This window comes from Equus przewalskii, chromosome 4, assembly GCF_037783145.1.
Source record: "Equus przewalskii isolate Varuska chromosome 4, EquPr2, whole genome shotgun sequence".
Lineage (NCBI taxonomy): Eukaryota > Metazoa > Chordata > Mammalia > Perissodactyla > Equidae > Equus > Equus przewalskii.
Genome location: NC_091834.1, coordinates 41891583 through 41914102, shown reverse-complemented (window position 1 = coordinate 41914102; position 22520 = coordinate 41891583). Strand labels below are relative to the sequence as shown.

At 35.6% G+C, this 22520-nt stretch overlaps 1 protein-coding gene across 5 annotated transcripts in view; it reads right to left on the bottom strand.

Moving 5' to 3' along the window:
* Window positions 1-1539: 1539 nt before the first annotated feature.
* The window catches only part of GLCCI1 (glucocorticoid induced 1), a 102163-nt gene continuing 81182 nt past the window's right edge, over window positions 1540-22520 (bottom strand). For 2 of the 5 annotated variants that reach the window (XM_070615726.1, XM_070615723.1), the window contains exons 6-9: window positions 21509-21562; window positions 18421-18631; window positions 5555-5675; window positions 1540-4416 (exon numbers count right to left, since the gene is read on the bottom strand). In XM_070615726.1, coding sequence (XP_070471827.1) covers window positions 4071-4416; window positions 5555-5675; window positions 18421-18631; window positions 21509-21562 — 732 coding nt within the window. In that variant the 3' untranslated portion in view covers window positions 1540-4070. The remainder of the gene's footprint in view (window positions 4417-5554; window positions 5676-18420; window positions 18632-21508; window positions 21563-22520) is intronic. The other 3 variants (XM_070615724.1, XM_070615725.1, XM_070615727.1) reach the window with 2 other exon arrangements.

Below are 22520 nucleotides of genomic sequence, written 5' to 3'. Positions count from 1 at the left end.
AGAATCCTGTTTCAAAAGAAATTCATCCACATAGCATGGCTGTCTGATCTCCCACCATCTTGTCTCTGCAGTTTAAAATTTAGGGGTGAGGTAATGGGAAGCCATAAAGGCAAATCTGAGAGATTTAGATGGAGAAAATTTCAGGACATAGAACTCCAGTCCTTGTCTTCTGGGAAATAGGAAGAATACAAGTTTAAAGGAGGAGAGCTGATTGGCACAACAGGGAACAAGACAGTGTCTTCATTCCATTTAACCACTGAAGTTGAGATGAAACAAGGAAGTCTGAGAGGAGATGCTCTTTAGACAACTGGAACTGTGGGCCTAGACTACAGTTAAAATTTTGACTCAAGGTGTGAATTAAAGGATCCATCTTCATAAAGCTCCTGCAGCTCCAGACCACCGAGTTCACCAAAGGAGTGAGTGTATGGGGGAAAAATGACTTGTGAGTACGAAAGATGAGGTGGAAGGCAGAGGTTCTTGTAAACAGCAGTAGGGAGCATGTAGGGGACAACACAACTTCAGAACTAGAAGGGACCTCACACTGTGGGGTGGGAATGAGAGTAAACATTTATTTGGCAATATTCATAAATAAACTTTAAGTGATTATTTCTAGCTAGCATAAAGTTAAACCCATCTAAGTTCTTAGACCTAATTTCACCCTCCTTGTTCCGTAGGTTTCATTTTGCAAATAACGACTTTCTTCTCAGGGTTGATTACCTTATTATATGATCGAGTCAAGCAGAGATGGGGCTGAGAATTCCACTTTTCCTTCACATTCACTTGCAATGGAACCTTTAACTTGTATATACTAGATAGTAATTTCCTAAATTAAATATTATCCTCAAGAAAATAGTTCATCAATCTCACCATTGAAAAGTTATATTTTACTTTTTTTCAGCCAAAAACACAGGTACTAAATCGTCATATTAAGTTCAATTTAAAGGCTAAATCTTCTCAATCTCTTTGATGAGACTGACTTCAGAAATGAAGAACCCACTGCTGGTAAACTATTTCTCAAAGTGGTTTATTTTTGCTTTCAGGCCACCACATGGCCTATCATGATTCTAACTGGGTAAGCGGGCATCATATCAACACTCCTTTGTTCTATAAAGCTTTTCTCCCTCTTATCCTGAATCTAAACATAAACAGCAAAAAAAAAAAATTTTTTTCGCTGCAGCTTGCTTTGCAAGAAATAAGCAACTTCCTCTGAGGTGATTTCACTGAACTTATTTCCATAAATAATTCTTGGGTATAAAATAACGATACAAAGACACTATTTTTTCTATTTAAGGTACTCACAGCTGGGAGAAGTACATGAACTTTAGATATCCAGCTTCTTACTTTTGATGGAAAGTGTGTGTACTTAATATCAAGAGGAGACCAGGCAGTGGCAATCAGATCCAGCTATACTCCCTACAGCCCCAGAAATGCAGGCCAGGAACTCAGTGAGCACTGAGTTCTGCCAGTACCCTGAGCTGAATTCATCTCTGTCAGGTGAGATGCTAACAACCCAGTCTTTCCAAAAACATATGTGAACTATTCCAGTTTTACTAATAACTTTATTTAAATAAGACACAGGAACTTCTATACTGAAAAAAATACAAAACAAAAGCCACACATTTCCTTGTGTAAAGCCATATTGTATGGTAACTCGAATACTGTTCACCGCAGTGGCTAGAATTAAACAGTACAACTATATACAAAATTTAAACAATTTCTGACAAATTTCTACAGCTGGATGTAGGATACATTTGAGCTCAACAACTTCTGGGAAATTTACATGGCAAAGCATAAGCTTTAACACATTTGGTTCAAAACTTTAATATATGCTAAGAACAAATGTACAACACAATTAATATTTAGTTTCTCATGAGAAAATAAAAGTACGTCACTATAAATATCGTACATCAGATTTCATCACCAAAAAAGCATATTCAGTCCATCTTTCAGAAACTGATATTGATACTATTGCATCTTATTTGGATAAAAGCAGAGCAAAAGATCAACACATTATGTAATGCTAAACCAGATATCAGAAGTTAATGGAGCTCATATTTATCTTACAGAACTAGTAATTTTCTCCCTTTAACCATAATCTACAAAATATAGTATTTTCATCAAGGCCTGAGATTATTAGGGTTAAAGGTGTCTGCTGCTGAAGAGATTGTTTCAAAAGGTTCCCCTGTGAAAACGACAAAAGTAAACTGAGTCCTTTTCCATGACAGTCTCCTACAATATAACACTGACTAATTTAAAGGAGCCAGAACGCACCTTCGGGAGAGAATATTACTGCAAACTTTGGTGGAAAGAAGATAACTGGGATCATGACAAAATAATACACAGAATACACACACATACCAACATATACATATATGTGCCATTTCTTAAAAAAAAAAAAAAAAAAAGGTGTTGCTTTCTTCTTTATCATCTCTTCCTTCTTCGACCTCCTTAGAAAATAAAATAAGGAAAAACCCAGGAATGACTGAAGGGAACTGAAACGTTCCTGCAACTGGAGGCACCTTGTTCCCCTAATTCTAACGAAAACTGTGCCATACTATGTTTTATCGAACTGAAAGCAATGGAATAAAAATAGAAAAACTTCTCTCTGCTTTTGGATACTCCCTTTGTGCTGCAGAAAACAATCTCTGAAAGTCGGGCTCTTCCACTGACTAATGAGGAATATCTAGGGCTCTCTCTTCACACTTGGTTGAGAAGTAAGGCTATTTACTTGGGTTTATGCTCTACTTCGCACTCTCAAAATATTAACAGAACTATTCATGATATTGTTATGAGAGGCTTAAATCAGACAGCTTCAAACTACCACTATTGTAAGTCACCAGATAACCTGCTTACTTAAATTGCATTGATTCTTACTTAGACCCACACATTCTCTCTCTACGTGAATGCAATTCATGCCCCTAAACTACTTGAGGAAAACAATCATCAAAAGTCTGTCCTTTTTTAACCTGCAAATTAAAGAATTTCCAAAAGAGAAACTAAACATTAATATGCCTTTAGATGAAACAGTAGCATTTCATGACCCTGATGGCCAACATAAACAAAGAAGCTCAGCTATCCCCTGTTCACTTGTCCAAACTTCCCTTGTTCAGAAATTAAACCTAGACATTCTTATCTTTAAATTCCATCACCCACAACGTGGAATGTTTATGTACAACCCGGTAGTGGACACTTTATTTGCAACATTGTAACAGTCATTAACTGAGCAACACCTGACCTTGTTAAAGAAGCCACATTTACACGTGTTGAAACAGCAAATGCAACAGTTGTTTTACTTGTAACCACATGACAAAAGTGATGTCCGACACCACAGGTTTGCTGGTTCTCCTCATGTTCACCCATGTCCAGGATCATCGTTCTCATAGGGTTGAATGCACTTCTTATTCTAAGCATGTGGAATGTAATGAGGAAAGGGAAATGCACAAAATAAGGAAAGGCAAAAGAGTGATGTTCTCTCTTTAGCGTTTTAGCTGTGAAATATTTAATATCCCAATATGATATACATTCCAAGTTACCTGAGTTTAGACTTCAACTGAAGTACCTGAAGCTAGGCCATAGGGTGGGCACTGTGCAACTGTTGTGGCCATTTATTTATTTTTTTTTGCATTGTATGTATTACAGAAGTTAGAAACAAACACCTGGATCAATTGTAAACATAATCCTGAAGTACAGTATTTTCCATAGGACAAAACACAGCAAGACATTTTCTATTTAGACAGGCAACTTTTTGATATAGAGCTTATTTATACTGAAGAATTTGGAACAAAACACAGGACACAGTACTAATCTGTCAAACATACTATGAAATGCATAGTCTCCACTTAAAATGCTGAATGACACACACATTTTGCAAGCATTACTGCTTTCCACAAAAACTGCTGAATAGGAGTTCCGTCCCTGCCAAGATCAGTGTTAAGAGATACTTTATGATGCTGATAAGTATTCTGTTGGTGGTGGTGGTGTTCAGTAAGGTTGTCACTCCATGCAGATAGATATCTGAGATCTAGTTCCTGGTCCATGGATGCAGGGTGGAGGCCAGCTCCCCCTCTGCTTTAGATGATCACGTAGTTCTGAGCAGAGACGTGTTCCTCACCCTGCAGTTCCTGCAGGAGCTGCTGCTGCTGGGATGGCTGTTGAACACAGGCCTCTGTGGAGCCTGCCATGCTGGTGTCATCAGAAAGAGATGCAAAGGAAACCCGGGAGGAGAGCTGCTCAACGGTTAGGGTTGCCAGAGCTGAGCTCTGGCCAGAGTTAGGAGAGTTCTTCAGCATCAGGTCGGAGGCAGGTAAGAGAGGGCCTAGAAGTTTCACAGGACAGAAAGCTGATCCGGTTGGGATGAAATTAACCTTGTTTTTGTCAGGACATGAAAAGAGAGGGGCTGAGATAGGCTGACGAGACCTAAAATCATAAAACAAAATTAGGTTTGCAATCACTAAAAAGTTAAGCACTTTCTGAATTAATTGGAGTTCTCTAAAACAGCTAAAATGTGAATGGCAGGGAATGAGTTAAGTGTACACAGAGGGGTAAACATCTTCCATAGCACAAGTCAGCTGGCAGACCATTGATGTACACAGCACTGAAGTGATATTTGAGACAAAAGGATTTTCAAAAGGTCTGGGCAGACAAATATTTTCAGAGATCATTAGTTTGCTTTCAATCATTTAGGAACATGGAAAAACCTCCTACATTACAGTTGACGATTATGCAAGGTTAGAATGACCTTTTCTGTTAGGAAAAAGGATATTGGGAGAGGGATTACCCCCATCATATATTTGGTTGTAAGCATTTCCTCCTATTTCTGCATCTCTATACATACTCTACTAACAGATCAGGAAAAAAAAATTTCAGTAGTTTCTTGAAGAGCCAGTCAGCCTCATAGGGCAGGGTTGACAAGCCCTTCCTCTCTCCCCATTCCTGGGAGCTAAGCCAACAACTCCTGCAAGAAGGGTCTCTGTCCCCTCGTAGGGTGCAAGAGGGCACCTGCACTGGGACAAAGGGATGAGTGAGTCCAAGAGCCACACAGTCTTTTCTTAAGCTATTCTGACAAGTATTTATAGCATGAACCTCTTTTCCCTTAATTTCTAATTTCTCCATGTTAAAATTTCATAAAGGAAAAAAATCTGTGAACAGAAAGTCTAAATTCAATGAATATACATGCTAGATATGTCTACAGGGCAGGACGCTAGCTTCCCTCTGGCTTGTGGAATCACTGTCATTAGGCTAGCCAAACATAGATATTCAATTTGCTGCTAAATTAATAAAGCTTTTGAAAGAAAAATTCTTAGTGATTGAACATAGATCTTTTAGGTAGTAAGGATGAATTTCCGTTTCTTTGTATTAGCTTACATATTTCCAACATACAGATTCAACTCTTCTCCAATAAGAGCTCTTTCACCTATTCAATTCTCTTTTTATAATTTGCTTTTGAAACACATTATCAGCTGGATGGAGTAGTTGATTCATCTGTAATCAACTGGTCTCAGTAAAAAGCTTTACAGCTTTGCAGATCCCAGCTGATAGAAAAGACATTACTTACGCCATTTCCTCAAAGACCTTCACTCGCTCACATCCCTCTGGGGGCTCCCGTTTGAACATGTAGCTGTTGTTTGGTTTGGGAGATGAAGCATACTTGGGTAACGGTGAGCTACTCCCACTGTCTGTAAATTTAAAGCAGTTATATTAACTAGTGATTGAAAGCTCTTTTAAATTAAATTTGATTTCCAAACAAGCAGCCTTTTGCACAATTTATCCACTATTGCCCCTTTGCTTCCACCACAGAGCTTCCTTTATTGCAAAGCTATTTCTAACACCCTTGTGTAGTACATTTCTTAGAAATAAAAGCTTCAATGCAACAGTAATCTGCCATACTACAGAACATAAAAGGAGGATATTTTGGTCCAGAAAACTGCATTTTGAATAAAGCAGAGCTATAATCCTGAAAACAAATACATTATTATGTATTTCAAACTGTAAATGAATGGGGTAATATGTGTAAGTCATGCAAAAGAATTACAAAGAGATTATAATACAGGGTTATTTATGTTTTCTCACTGTCCATCCAATTTAATTGAAAATTTTAGTATGTGGAATAATCTTCCTTACAAAAGTTCTTAGCAGAAACATTACTTTTACTAAACAACATGAGTAACATGTATGCAGGGAAAAAAACAAGTTTATAACACATAATGTCTTTTTCCCTCGGCCCACCATGAACAAGGTAATTTGCTCAGAATTTTGCCTTTAAAATGTATATATGAAAAACTTTTGCAGCACAATTTGTATTTTTGCCACTAGAAGCATGAGAAATCTAAAAGGATCTTTACCTAACATGTTTTCTTCATATATTCATGAAAAGCCATAAAACCTATATGCAATTTCTCCCTTTCCTACCTGGCAAAGGATTTTGGAAATTCAAATCCACCAAAATGTGTCATTATCTTTGTAAGATGCCAAGTTGCAAAGTCAATAACATACCTGTATAAATACAATAGTCCTATTTAAACAAATTCTGACTTAATGCAAACCAATTCCCACTGCTAAAATATGAAGCACATGATCTACTCAGATGTATTACTTTCATACATATTCTGAAAGATGGCAATAGTACCATAATAACGTTTGTCACAATTTTGAAAAGGTGCTTTAGTTTAGGATACAGAACACAGTCCAAAATTCAGAATCTGAGTAATAGGGATGTTTTTATCATCATTCATGACATACAATACATGCCTAGAAAGTAGACCCTCAAGGTGCACTTAGTATTGGTGAATGATTCAAAGAGCATCTATGTTAGTCTTGGGAATGCACATGTGTGATTATATTTGAATATGGCTCTATCTCTGGCTGGGAAATCATTGCCTGCAAAACAACAAGGCCACACTATTGGGAAACATAGAAAACCACATAGTTTCTCCATCACCACTATTTTGCATGTCCCTACAGATTATGCAGTCTCTTGGAAGGAATAAAGTTGGGTTTCTTCACATACCATTCCGATTTGAGGATTTTCTTAGAGTCAAAATTTATCCTATACTGTTTAACCAAATGGGAGGGGGAAGGAGGAGGAATAGGATTTTCTCTCTTAGGTAGATGCAAAGTATGGTTAACCTGACTAAAGCCTGAGTTTGCTTATCTCTATTTGAGGTAGGCTAGACCAAAAAGACTGGTCCACAATCAAAAAGTGGTGAGAAAGAGGTCCTGAACTCAGTGTAATACCAAAAATACAGCTTGACCTTGCTTTACCATCCAAACAGCTACAAGCTATGCAGAGGAAATACATAAGAAAGTATATATGACATATGATACCTCCATGAAGATTATTGCTGGTGACAACACAGCCCCCACAGTGGGCAGAACCGGCCTAAAACCATAGGCTTGAGGTCTTTAATGAGCCTTTTCTGCCATCAGCGGGAGTGTGACAATGTCTTTAGTCAAGGATCCACCCTATTATCATGGAAGGAAAGTCATCTTGACCACATTTACAGTCTTCTGTGTTATATTTCTTACTACCTCATCAGGCCTATCACATGATTTCTTTCATAACTTTATTGATGGTTTCAAGAGACTTTCCCAGAAGTCAAAGCTAGATGTCAGTTGGATAACCTACAAAACCGATTGTTTCTATTCACAATATACAATAAATTAAATCTTTATTCTTCTTAAAATTCTTCTAATTTCTTCTAAAATTCTTATATTTTTACAGTTATACCCATTTAAACATTCTTGTTCTATCTTTTTTTGGGAAGGGTGATTAACGTTAAACAATAAAAAATATACATCTATTGCTATCCTAAAACAATAGTATTCAGTGCTATTATATCTCCTTGCCTTTTCAATAAAAATTATTTGGCTTTTTGTTGCAAATATATATATATATATATAAAACATTTGATGTTTGGTGCTCTGGAAAGACAAAGGTTGAAAGAAAAAAATTTGGAACTATAAACAGATTTGTTAAACCTGGAGTTTTTTCTTCAGGTAAGTATGCAATCTGATAGAGTGTGAAGAGAAACAGGGATTGGAGACATCTCATCTGTGGTTTTAGCTCATCACTAGTTGTACAGTTGTATAACCTGAAACACAACTGCCTCTCTGAATTTCTACATAACTAAAGGAACTGCCATTCCTAACTCTAAAATTCTGTGATTTTTAAAATGGTACTAACATACAAAGAAGGAACACTGTACCAAAATATTTTTTTGCTTTACAAAATGGCATGCTTTAAAAGCAACCCACGTGAATAACCTATTCTACCTATTCCAGACGTGGATGTCTAACTTATTCATTTAGAACTCTGTGTTGAATTTAATAACTACATTTTAGTAACAGAATATTGCAAATGTGAGGTGAGCATGCCTGCTCAGGAGATTCAAGATGAAAAGTGTCATGGTAATCTTAACTCAATCCCTTTTGTTCACAAACATGATAAATTTTCTCATTCTGCTATCCTCCAGTAGGATGATAACTAGACACGTAGTTAAGTTAAATGTTACTTTTTGTTCTTATAACATCATAGCCAATGTCAATTAATACAATTAAATGCATTGAATATGATTTTTTACATATCTGCCTGCATTCACAATAGTCTCATCTATAACAGAATCACCCAACTCTGAAAATCAAGAGTATGGAAACATTTTATTGGCTATTATAACAGAGCATACCTATATCAAACATATGGTATCATATAAAAACGGTATCATATTTACCATTAAAATACAAGCAGCTTGTCAAATATTTTTAAAAACATGATAATGAATTAAAGCTTGGAAAAATTAGAGATGTTATTAAAGTTTGGAATTCCATATAGAAATAATATTTATTAAACTATACATGTTTTTATAGCTTAAGAATTCTCTGAATTTCTCCTTATAAATGGCATTCATTATTTCTAGTATGTTAAGTTGCATGTCCCACAATTCCAGCAAAAAAAAAAATCATGTACACTAAGCTGATTCCTTTATGTGGTTTGGTATGTAAACCTCTGCCATGTTTCTATTCTAGTGCTAAGTCTTTAGAGGTGCTTTATCTCCTCCTATCAGATTGCTTTACCAAATTAAGTGAATTAATTCTAAAAGAAGCAATATAATTACAGAAAAGTGATATGTAACTCTGGTTTCACATTAAACTCATCACATGTTTTAAAAATACCAATAAATACTAATGCCCAGATCTCATCCCTAAGAGCTTCTGATTTAATTAGCCTGGGGCTCCTCCCAGGCTTTTTCTTTTCTTTTTTCTTTTTTTGGTAAAGCTCCCAAATGCTTTTGAAGTGCAGCCAAATCTGAGAATCAACTACGAAAATGTTCAAACACTGGTTTGGAGTCAGGGCACCTGACTTCTACCTAGGTCTAACTGCACGACCTAGGAAGTTGGATAGCTTTGCTTTTTCATCTGTAAAACAGGAATAACTACTGATATGACAGCTGTGAATAATGTGTGCAAAAGGATTAGTATGGTGCCTGAAACACAATAAGCTCTCAATAAATATTACTGTAATAGTAGAAAGAACACATCATTCCTAATTTGCAAGTTGAAAAAAGTGAACCATTCAGAAATTAAATGCCTATTCCACTTTCTCTTGGCAGACGAGTAAAGGAAATGTCATTTTCTTTTTTTTTTTGGAAGATTAGCCCTGAGCTTTTTGCTGAGGAAGCCTGGCCCTGAGCTAACATCTGTGCCCATCTTCCTCTACTTTATACGTGGGATGCCTACCAGAGCATGGCTTTTTGCCAAGTGGTGTCATGTCCGTACCCAGGATCTGAACCAGTGAACCCCGGGGCACCGAGAAGCAGAACATGCAAACTTAACTGCTGTGCCACCGGGCTGGCCCCGGAAATGTCATTTTTAATAGATCTGCACACTCTAACTTTATTCAGGTACACAAAGATAAGATTTTGTGTCTGGTGGGGGGGACAGAGTGATATTCTGAGTAAGATTCTCCAGTTTATGACTGCCTAGCATGAACTCTGCCAGTTCATGAGCATTCTTTAGCATATAGAGATCAACCTGAAATTAATGCCTAAAGCATGCAGATTCTATAGATTCCTCTACAGAGAGAATATTTTTATAATATGTGCAGCAATAACCAGTAGAATGTAATTCTTATTCTGTCTTTTGCAGCTAGAATAAGAAGCTGGGAACGTAAGCACAGAGTTCAACTATCACTATATTCAATGACGTACAAAGAGCATAATTAAAAGTCAGCCAATAGAGTTAGATTAGCTGTATGATTGACTAGGATCTAAACAGAATTACTACTCTAGTATTAAAATTCTTTTGCTTCAGGAAATGAAATTATCAACTGTAGTGTGGTTTGATGGCCTAATGATATCAGGAGAAACACACAATTGTATAGAATTTCTTGGCAACAAACTTGGAACCAGTTGGCATTACCGGCTGTATTGAAAAGCCTACATTTTCAGTTAACTCCAAGACCAAAGTGTCAACAATCTGCTGACATGAAGGAGAAAATATCAGAACTTTTATACATATTTACTTTCTATCTCTAAGAATAAAGTAAGCTTTACTAGCACATACTTAGTTTGTGGACTGAATTATACACATACATAACTTAGAAATATATGAACTTATATTAGGGGTACAGATTAAGAATTGCTGAAAAAGGTGTGTAATAAATCAAGTTTGGAGACCACGGGACTACTGAAATAGCATCTTATCTCATCTTCCTGCTGTCTCTCCACTTTGGTAGTCCCACCTGAGTTACAGTCTTTAAATATAAAGCTGGTCATGTCCTTTAGCTGACAAAAGATCTTTGCTTGGCTCTTCATTTCTCTTAGCAAGGCCTACAAGGCCCCTTATGAAAGAGTGGCCTCTACCTCTCCACTCTCCTGCTTTCTACTCCCCACCATTCACCCTATGCTCCAGCCACACAATTTCTTACTGTTCTCCACACACGAGGCCCTTTCATGACTGTATAAACGCTATTCCTCCTGCACAGGCAGCAAGTAGAAGTATGAAGTTCCTATAGAAGATCTTTGTTGGCATCTGGACTCCATAGAATTTAAGAAAGTTACCTCATTTCTCTAAGCCTCAGATTCCCTATTTTTAAAATAATGACGATGTCCCTACATAGGATAGTGGTAATATTACAGGAGATAACAAAGGTAAAATCATCTGAGCACATCTAATCACGTTAACAACCCCATGAGGTAGGTACCTTCATTATCCTTAATTTATAGGTGAGGAAATTGAGATACAGAGAGGTTGAGTAACTTGCCCAAGGTCACAATTAAATTTGTAAGTGGCAAAGCAGGGATTCAACCTGGCTGCATTAGAGTCAGAATTCATTATTGTTATGCTATCTGCCTAAGTTTTGATCTCCCTCAACTCTAGTGTCCTCATTAGAGATATGAGGAGGTGACTAGAGATCAAGTTCTTTCCAATCTAACACTCTATGCTTCTATTTAAAGTCTTACAGCTCAGGTAACAGCCTCACTGGGTCTGCCTTCTGTTAGTCACATGAGGAGATACAGTGAGAGGAGTGGCCTCTGTGTGTTGATATTTCTTCTTAGAGGAACACAAAAGATAATGGGGAGAAAAAAATTTAACAAATCCCCTTTTCCTCTAGCTTGGTTGATATCCTATTTTCTCCCCAGTCATGATCAGAGTGGAAGATGAGATAGGTTTTAGCAAAGTTACTTTCTTTCCCCTAATTTCAACAGGAAATTTGAACTTCATGGCTCCTTTCTCCCAAAGGCCTATTACTAAATTAGCATAATCTTAGTTTGGCTACTCTTTATTGTGTGTTTTCCTTTCTTTTTGGTGATGGAGGGGAGGGAGGAGGGAGATTATCACACTCTTCCTAAACATTCAAAATCCTAATACACGTAATTTAACAACTTAAAAAATACTGATGTTTTCAACATAGCTATAAAAATATATCCTTAAAAAATTGGACACACCGTGAAGAAAGGTCTTAAAGGAATACTAAAAAAATCTCCACTAAGCACTACTCGATGCTAGGCAGGACTTTATTTACTAAGGATAAGATAAAACAAAAAGCAAGGGGCTGGCCCCGTGGCCGAGTGGTTAAGTTCGCACGCTCCGCTGCAGGCGGCCCAGTGTTTGGTTGGTTCGAATCCTGGGCGCGGACATGGCACTGCTTGTCAAGCCACGCTGAGGCAGCGTCCCACATGCCACAACTAGAAGGACCCACAATGAAGAATATACAACTATGTATCTGGGGGCTTTGGGGAGAAAAAGGAAAAAAAAAAACAAAAACAAAAACAAAAAGCAAAAGAAAGTTACCTGCTTTGCTGGAGCTTGCATTGTGTAAACAGATAACAGGAGACTTAAGTGAAATACATATGCAGGCATGTTAATAAATTGTGGTTTGCTTCTGTTCTGGAATCTCGGTTCTAACTACTAGAACTGAGTTGTATACTTATTAATTAATTTTACGCTATGTATAGTAACTCATCCACAGACAGCTAGCATGGCATCTTGCCATGAGTACAATTGTGAACATTTTCTGAAAGAGGAGAAAAAAGCATTTACTGGATGCTTCTTAAGTGCTGTCAGACAAGGGGAATACAAGTAATTTTAGATGTTATCTTGAAAAACAGAAACAGGAAAGATGACCTTAGGGACATAATTCTAGAGCAGGTCAGTTTTAACTTATGGAATAATTCCTTTGATGGGACAATAACTCTACACCGTAATTTCACCACCAAGAGGTTTTTAAAGGATAACATAAATAAAGCATAAAGCATAACATAAAGATAAAGCATCCTAGAACCATACGGGAAGAATCTTTTGATAGAGAAACAGATTCAGGCTCAAAGCAGTGATTTTTCAAGATATGGAGGGCTAAAAGAAGTATATCCAACAAATCTATTTTCACAATATAAGCCACAAAAAGAAAAGCGCCATGAAATCTTGGCTGATTGGGCTATCTAGAATACAGACGGTTAAAGTATGGTAAAGGCAAAGGTCAAAAAAGGTTAAAAAAGACAGCCCTAGAGATAAATGCAAATAGAGTTAAAAAGTATGTAGAAAGGAATAAGAAGATGTCAAAAAGAGTCTTTTTCAAAAGTCTGCCTAGGGTCAGCCCTAGACCCTGAAAAGACAATACTTTTTTTTTCCTCTCCTGTGACTAAGAGCTGCTCAGTCCTAAGACCCAAAGTTTAGAAATATTAATATTTATGAGTTAAATCAGAGTATGAGTTAAGTAGGCTTATATGCATTGGGCTTGGGAAACTCTATCCACATAATATACATTGTTCCTGTGGGAAAATATAGTTTAAGTTCCAAGTAACCAATTTATGGACTCTTGGAATACAACTCTTGGTAGTTGGCCTGAGTAGAATGGTTCAGTTGACTTCATGATTAGAATAATCAATGTTTCCACCACAGTATCCTGCAAAATTTCAAAATTTTATACAACTGCCTAAGTGAATTGTGCCAAAGATCAACTATAAGAGGCAGACTGAAGTCTAGATTTTGTAGCTTGCCCAGAACTAGTTTGGCTACCATCAAGGAACACTGGCAGAGCTGCTAAAACAACTAATATTTTGACACTGTCATCTGTATTATATAAATGACTGTTTTTCTCCCTAGCAATGTAGAAGAATTTGGGCTAATTCTTAGGGTATATTCTGAGGATGTCAAGATGAGACCTCTCATTCTGGATCCCTGAATTCTCCAAACAGATGATAATGTAGGAACGGTGGCTGTTCTTGGCTTAGTTAGCATGGCACCTTTACACATGTGACCAAGCTGCCTTCAGTCTTTAGGTCATCGGTAAAACCTGGCAAAAAAACCTAAGAAAACTCCTAGATCTGAAAATAGTCTCTTAATGGCTGGACCTTTCTCAATAGTCAGAGTATTTTTGTCCTGGCATCGCAATTAAAATAGCCAAAGAAAAAACCAATACCCTAATCAAGTAAAACTATTTTATAGGTCTCAAATTATACATGATTCATGGAGAACAGTAATGTCAGGAACAGGCAGAAATAATGTTAGCAAAGTCAGGAAAAGGATAAGTATATAACAGATGAGTACTAGAAAAATCATCAGCTTACCAGCACATCTCTCGTTAGAGCATATATTCCTATGGCTATCTCTCCTGTCTCTCCTCCTGTGCATGCCCATCCAGGTGCCTAAGGACATCTGAACTAGCTATTCTACTACAGAACAAATTTCTCTATAGCAACTGCAGAATAGGTAGGTTCTCTAAATTGATCCTAGTTGACTACAAAATTAAGTAGCAATTCTGTTTTCATAGTTAATGATGCAAACCTGTTAGAAATCTACAGCTTCTGTTTTTTTCTTTACTAGAAATAAATATAAAGAGACAAAAGATCAATTTATGTTTTATTGTGGAAAAATGCAAATTATAAGATAGAATTAGTATTTTAAAAAAACAGAATTTGGACTGTACATAGAGGAGTAATGAGTCAAAGACTATTCTATATTTTGAATGACTTAACATATGTAAGTTTCAGAAACTGCAAAACTGACAACTCCCTGCTTTGTACCTTTAGTATTCTGAACATATTTGTCTAATAGCATATTATTTTACATAACTATTACTCCCTATGACTATAAATTCCTTAAAAACAGGTATCACATCTCAGTCTTCTCTTTCTCCATTCTCTAGTAGAGTAGCTGACGCACAGTTGATGCTCAACAAATGTATCTTAAATAAACCAGAAGTATAAACTCACTTGAAATATGTAAATCTCCACTCCCAATCGTAAAATATATACATGTGTATACTGTGTATGTGTGCATATATACATAAAATATATACTTAGGTGTATACACATATATATACATATATAAAAGAGATAGATGCTATTTTAATTTTCTCTTCACAAAGATGGCAGCTGATTTGTTTGAGAACTAAAAACTTCACACTGTAATAGAAGGTCACACATTTTTTTAGGGAATAGTAACTTCAACATCATCTTAATCACAAAGTAATGCCTCAAAGCTAAATATAGTAGATATGTTAAGAAACTCGTGTCATGAAGTTTTAATTTCCAAACTGAGGTAGTCTTAAATAATGTAGAAAACAGAAAAATGTCTTAAGTAATTCTGAGATCTCCATAATTTCTAAAGAGATTTAAAAAAAAATCACTATTAGCCACATCTCACACTTTTTATTGACGGTTCACTATATACCAAGAGTTGTGTCAAGCACTTTGCTGTAATATCTCATTTAACCCCAATGGTATGAGGTAGGTATTATCACCCTATTTTACTAAAAAATATTTTTTAACCATCAGAAAAAAACTGTTGACCTAAGAGAAAGTCTGGACCAATTTTCTCATTTTACATTAAAAAGAAAACAAAAAAAACCCAAGAGGAACAGAAGAAAAAGAAGATATTTATGTTATGCAGGCAGATGTCTGGTATGGAAGAATAAAAAGGCATAGAAGAAAATATACAAAAACGGCAAAGCCTTAGAAATGGTCAGAATTCAGACAATTACACTACCTGGAAGAGGTCTGCATGCCCATGTTCACTGCAGTATTATTCACAATAGCCGAGACATGGAAATAACCTAAATGTCCACTGACAGATGAATGGACAAAGAAAATGTGGTACATTCATACAAAGGAATATTATTCAGCCATAAAAAGAAGGAAATCCTGCTATTTGCCACAACATGAGTGGATCTTGAGGGCATTACATAAAGTGAAATAAGCCAGACACATGAAAACACTCTATGATCTCACTTCTATGTGGAATCTTAAAAACACCAAACTCCTAGAAACAGAGAGTAGGATGGTGGTTGCCAGGGTCTGAGGAAATAGGGAGACATTGGTCAAGGGTAGAAACTTTGTTATAAGACGAATGAGCTCTGGGGATCTTACAGCATGGTGACTATAGTTAATACTGTATCCAATACTTGAAAGTTGCTATGAGAGTAGAGCTTTAACGTTCTCACCATAACAATAACAACAACAATAACAACAACAACAACAAAATGGTAATTACGTGAGGTGAAGGATGAGTTAGCTAATCTTATTGTGGTAAACATTTCACAATAAATACATTGTATTAAATTACCATATTGTACACCTTAAACTTATATAATGTTATATATCAATTATATCTTAACAAAGCTGGAAAAGAAAAAGAATTCAGATTACTGCATAATTAGTAGAAATTAGGCCAGAGAGGAAGTTTTGGCTAAGTTGCAGAGGAAAAGTAAATAGTTTGTATTTTTCCTGAAGGCACTGAGAAGCTAACGAGTAATAATAATGATGATGTTTTTATAGCACCAGCTACCATTTACTGAATCCTTGGGGAATTAATACAAGTTTTATGTCCCAAACTTTACAGGACAGAAATGCATTCCTGTGTGTGAAATTCAGTGTTGCTCTTAACTTTGGTGTTCTAAAGTCTCCTGCAAAAGACCTTGCAGGAGAGTGACATGAATATACACCTTCTTATAATAAAACAGAATACAAACCTTTGGGAAAAAGAGGTATTAAAGAACATAATGTTTGAAACTTAGGACTTGAGTGAGTTCCTCCTCTGAACTGCACAAACCACATATTTATCTGCCTCATCGAATATAGTCACTTAGAGGCCCTGAAGGCGATCTCACAACCAGTTAACCAAAATAGAACTCATCTATCATCTTCCTAATATATTTCCTTTTTGGTTCAGCTTCTCTCAAAAATCCACAGTATTAAACTTAGAAAGAAGAAAACAACACTCCAGAATTAATTGCCTAGCCTTACTATCATTGTTCTTTTTACTTCTCACTTTAACCCAATTACAAGTGCTAATAAGTAGCAAAAGTGGTCATTTTGAACTACACTTATCCTTTCCACTGGTATAACAAAGAATACGGGTTTTGTAATTAATCAGACAGGACTGTTTCGCCATTTACTACCTATGAAGCCTAAAACAAGCTACTATTATTTAATGTTTCCATTTACCTTCAAAACAAATATTCCTACTAGAAGCAAGGTGTTTTCCTGTTAACAACTGTGAAACATCCATAGTCACAATGTTGTGAGGCAGTGATTAAAGGTGTTTGCTCCGGTAGGATGCCCAGTGAAATGAAAGTTCCCTAGCCTGACATCTACAAAATGGAGACTTTCCACGTGAAGCAAAGGGATGCCTAAGGACTGCCTTCAATGCATCCTTAACGGAGGAAGGGAGTTCAAAAGGCTTTTAATAATGAAAGGGTGAAAAGAAAGGGAAGAACTGGTGAGATCCACCCATAAAAATAAAAGTAGAGGACAAAGTTTAAAGCAGCTTCCATTTAACATTTCAGCAGAATGTTAGGCATAATGAGTGAAAGAAGCTAGACACAAAAGACTACACAATACGCAACTCCATTTCCATGAAATCCAGTAAGAGGGAAAAACTAGATTATGATGACAGAAGTCAGAACAGTGGTTACTTCCAGGTGGAGAGGGGAAAGGGACCGAGGGAGCCTTCTGGGATGCTAAAATAGTTCTCTATCTCCATCTAGGTAGTGGTTTCATGAGTGTATACATATGTAAAAAATCCACTCGGCTGAGCACTTAAAATCTGGGCATTTTACACGTAATAATATCTCAAAATAAAACAAATTAAGGGGAGTAGTGGTCAAATTAGGAAAAAGACCATAAAAATCCTACAAGATTCTGTAAACTTTAATTTTTCTGTTTTTAAATTTTTATTGCCTATGATCCAATTTTCTACGCTGAGAAGTAGTAAATGTTCACTGTTTCTTTGAAAGTAGCTAGGAAGGTGGAAGTTGGGCAGTCTTTGTTGCCTTCCACGTCTAGGTCTGAGGGGCCCAGAAACTGAAAGGAGAGAGTGAACAGTGGTAGGCAAGTCCTGACATGGGGGCAGGAGAACATGCGGAGACAGTTTGTGCCTGGCAGGTAACAAGAAATCCCAGAGGTTCTTCCCTTTTATTGGTGTTAGTTAATAATTCATCTATATACTATAATATACTCCCTGATCTCCTGTAGGTACTTATTAAGCTTTATCTACTTGGTTAAAAATATACTCATTCTTCCAACAGAATTTTTAGAAATTATTTCCTCCTAAATCAATCTGATTACAAAATCTAACTTCAGGCATGAGAAATATAAACTCTACCATAACCATCACTAGCTCTGGACAATACCAAGGAAAAACCTGTGTGTTATATGTGAAGCTGTACACATTCCATTTTATAGCTTTCATTAGCTGTTAGAACCATGCGCTGTGCTTCTCTGACACATTTATGGAAGATGTTTGTGAGAGTCACAAAGAAGGGGGTACGTGAAAACCAATGAACAAACAAACCTAGATTAATCAATTATTTACAATCCCACCATTCAACAAAAGAAAAAAAGTGATGTAATGGTCTAAGACAGAAAGTACAATGAGCAAGGCCCTGAACAAACCCTGTGTCTAAGTGGATGATTTCATTCTCACCTTTATCACGATCATAGAGCAAATCTTCTGTTGAGCAAGGACTACCATCTTGGGATTCCGGGGGACAAAATGGGGACACACAGGGTGAATGACTGCTGCAGCTACTGCTGCGTTCCTGGACAGAGGGGGTCTGAGTGTCAATGCTGCGAGTGCTACTGCTCCGGTAGTGAGCAGGGAGTGGGGCTCTTCGACCATCTGGTATATCCAAAGGCTGTAAAAAGGACAACCATCAAACATGTAAAGGACAAAGCAAATACTCAATTCACATAGAAAGCACATGGCATTTCCTTTGATTTCATATTCCACTGCTATCATCACCATAACTGATTCTTTAGAGAATAGAGATACCAATCTTGTGTCTTAAGCTAATTTCTACGTTACCTTTATTAACAAAAAATTTCTTTCAAATTCCAGAGTAGTTAGGTTTAAAAATACTAAGGATAAATTGTCTTAAAAATTCCATAGCTTTCTGTACGTATCTGTAGGTTAACACTTCCCCTAATACTCCTCAAGCACAGGAGCTTCTTTTAACACTGTATCCCTAATGCGGCACTGGGTCTGGCACATAACAGACATTCAGTAAACATTTCCTGAATGAATTAATTGAACTGTTCAAGAAATCACTTTGACTTGCTAGCAAAAAAAGTGAAATCTCAAATTCACAGGTACGAATTTTTGTTTCTTCATTCTTTCTTATTTTAATTTGTTAGAGGCCAGGAACAGAATCATGTTTTCTGTTTCCTTTGCAAATACCCAGAATTTCTAATAAAGAGGTTTATTCTGTTAGTACTCAATAGAGGATATAAACATAACTCAGAACAATTCTACCAATTTGGCATTCACCTGAGTAGGACTACTCATAATTTTGCTTAGTTCTATGCATTGTTCTGAGTGGCAAAAATAAGAAATAGAAATGAAACTATAATCATAGAATCATATAGTTTGAACCTGAGAAGACCTTAGAGCTCATAGTCCAACATCTTTACAAATAGAGAATATATAGATTAGAGCTCCCGGTGATATGGATAATCAGAGCTTCTGCTGCAATAGACTCTTTCTACTCTGCTTCTGCTGTGAAAATAGATTTTACTCCATTTTCCTCATCTGTGTGCTAAAAGTCAACATATAAAATTCTCTATATTAATCATTTAAAACATTTTTGTTATTACATAGACAAGATTGCAATGCTTGGAAAAAGAATCAATATACTCAGTGTGTTTACCACTTATTTTCACTATTTACTGCTCTTACTCTGAACTTCGTCATTTCAGTTTTTAGAAACACTTTCAGAGGGAAAATGGAGTTAAGATAAAATTAGGCAAGATTCAAAATGCCTCAATTTTTTCTATAACAAGTGAAGGTGGAAATTTTTAACTACTGAAATAAAAAACTTTGTACCTATGCAATTCTGTTAAACCAAAACTATATCATCTTCACAATCTGACAATGACTACTACCCTATAAATAGGATATTCAATTATGTAAACATTAGCTCATTTCATAAACAAATAAAAAAAGTAATACTTTCCAAATTTAGGAAAGAACTATTTCCAAAGGAATATTAATTGGTTAACCAATAGGAAAATATTACTTCTATTATTTAAAATTTTTTTATTTTAACTAAATTTAAATTTTAATTACAACTCTGCACTAAATCTTGGACCAAAGAAAAAAGCATTGGCGCAGCTTTCTTTTTGGACAAAACTGAATGATGGTATAAGATGTACGAGGTCCTCAGGGCAACACATAAAGAAAGATCACTTTGAAAAACACATTTGAGGGCTTCATGACAGAGGTATTTCTTAAAACTTAGATATTTAAGTCAAGAAAAACTTTAATAAAAGTGTCAATATTGGTAATCAGTAAAAGAATAATGTATCAACGCGTAGCTAAAAAAAGTTGAAGAGTTTTAGCTATCTTTCATTCATGTACTACTTGAAAAACATAATCTTTCTGTATTCCCATTTCTTAATCTGTAACTGGATAATATGTATCAATTTCCCTAACCAACTTTTCTTTTCAGGGGGAGTAAGGTTAGAAAAATTAAAATAACAAAATGGATTTTAGAAATTTACATACTTACACAAAATAACATGAGAAATATAAAGGTTTAGAACATCGATATACTTAAGAAAATTTTCTTCTTTTAGCTTCTGGCAGATTCACTAATGGTGACATTTTGATTTATTAAAACTTTGAGGCACAGAATCATAAATATAAAAATTCTAAGAATTAATTTTAGTTATAAGTGTGCAGGTTACTCCAGAATAATTCTGAAACGGCTACTATGAAATTCGAATATGACTTACTTAAAAGCAGAACTATGTTATAGGTTTTATATTTTGGTGCTTTGAAGTTCTTAAGGAATCAGCAAATATGTGACTATCTTATCCTCAAAAATTTAGACTTCTAACTAGAAATTAGAATTAATTTCACTTCCTTACACTAACTGTTTTTAAACATTACTTAACGTACAAAGGAAACATTTTAATGGTAACAGCTAAGAGATGGCATTATTTCCAGAGGGTTCTTCTATGGCATAACAAATACAAAATAAAAGTTTAACATGAAATGTCTAGGAAGAGTAAAAATGGCACAACCTTTGGGAGGGTAATTTTAGCAATATTCATCAAAATTGAAAATGCACAAATGCTTTGACCCAGCAATTTTACTGCCAGGAACTGCAAGAGCACACAATGTTTTCTAAAGCACTGCTTATGATAACAAAAACTGAAAACAATCTAAACACTCATCAATAGGGAACTTCTAAATTACAGTCCATTTATACAATGATGCAGTATATATCAACATACACACACACATATCAGCAAGGGTATACAGGAAACTATGAATAATGCTCATATCTGCTAAGCAATACTGAGAGTTAGAAGACACTTTTTAAAAAAATTTTCTAAATATAAAATTGAATTGTTTGGATTTTGAGATAACTCTAAATAAGTTTTAAACTACACAATATTTGAAGGAATCAGATACACACTTGACATAAATTAAATAATTTTATTTCCAAAAACACACCGAGAACTAATTAAGCCAAAGGCTACTTCATGATTTATTTTGTTGAGTATACCTTTAAAATGTAGTCAAATATAGGTTCCAATGCAGTATTGTCCCGATTTTTTTTCTGAGAGAGAGGTAATTTATAAAGTAGTTTTGATTAATTCAAAATAGATCAAAGCCCTAAATATAAGAGAAAGCTAAAACTATAAAACTATTAGAAGAGAACACAAGAATAAATCATTGTGACCTCAGATTAAGCAATGGTTTCTTAGATATGATACCAAAAGTACAAATAACAAAAGAGAAAAACGTAAATCAGACTTCATCAAAATTAAAAATGTTGTGCTTCAAAGGACATCATCAAGAAAGTGAAAAGTGAACAGATAATTCACAGAAGGGGATTTATTTTCAAATTATGTATCTAATAAGGGACTTTTAGTGAGAAAATAAAGAACTTTATAAAGAACTTTTACAATTCAATAAGAAAAGACAAATAACCCAATTTTAAAATGGGGCACAGGATCTAAATAGACAATTTTCCAAGGAAAACTGGAATATCCATACAAATGGCCATTAGCACATGGAAAGATGTCTAACATCATCAGCCATCAGGAAAGGCACATCAATGCCAGGAGGAGATACCACTTTATTCCCACAAGGATGGCTATAATAAAAAACAGATAACTACAAGTGCTGATGAAGATGAAGAAATTGGAACCGTCACACATCGCTAGTGGGAAGGCAAAATGGTGCAGCTACTTTGGAAAACAAGTTTGGCAGTTTCTCACAAGGTTAAACAAAGAGTTACCACACCAGCAATTCCACTTCTAGGTATATAACCAGGAAAAATGAAAACATTATGTTCACATGAAAACTTGTATATAAATTTCGTAGTAGCATTATTCATATTGGCTGAAGAGTAGAAACAATACAAATGTTTATCAACTGATGACTGCATAAACAACATTCTTACAATTGGGTATCATGTGGCAATAAAAAAAAATAAAGTACTGATGCATGTTACAACATACGTGAACCTTAAAACATTATGCTAAGTGAAAAAAGCCAATTACAAAAGGCCA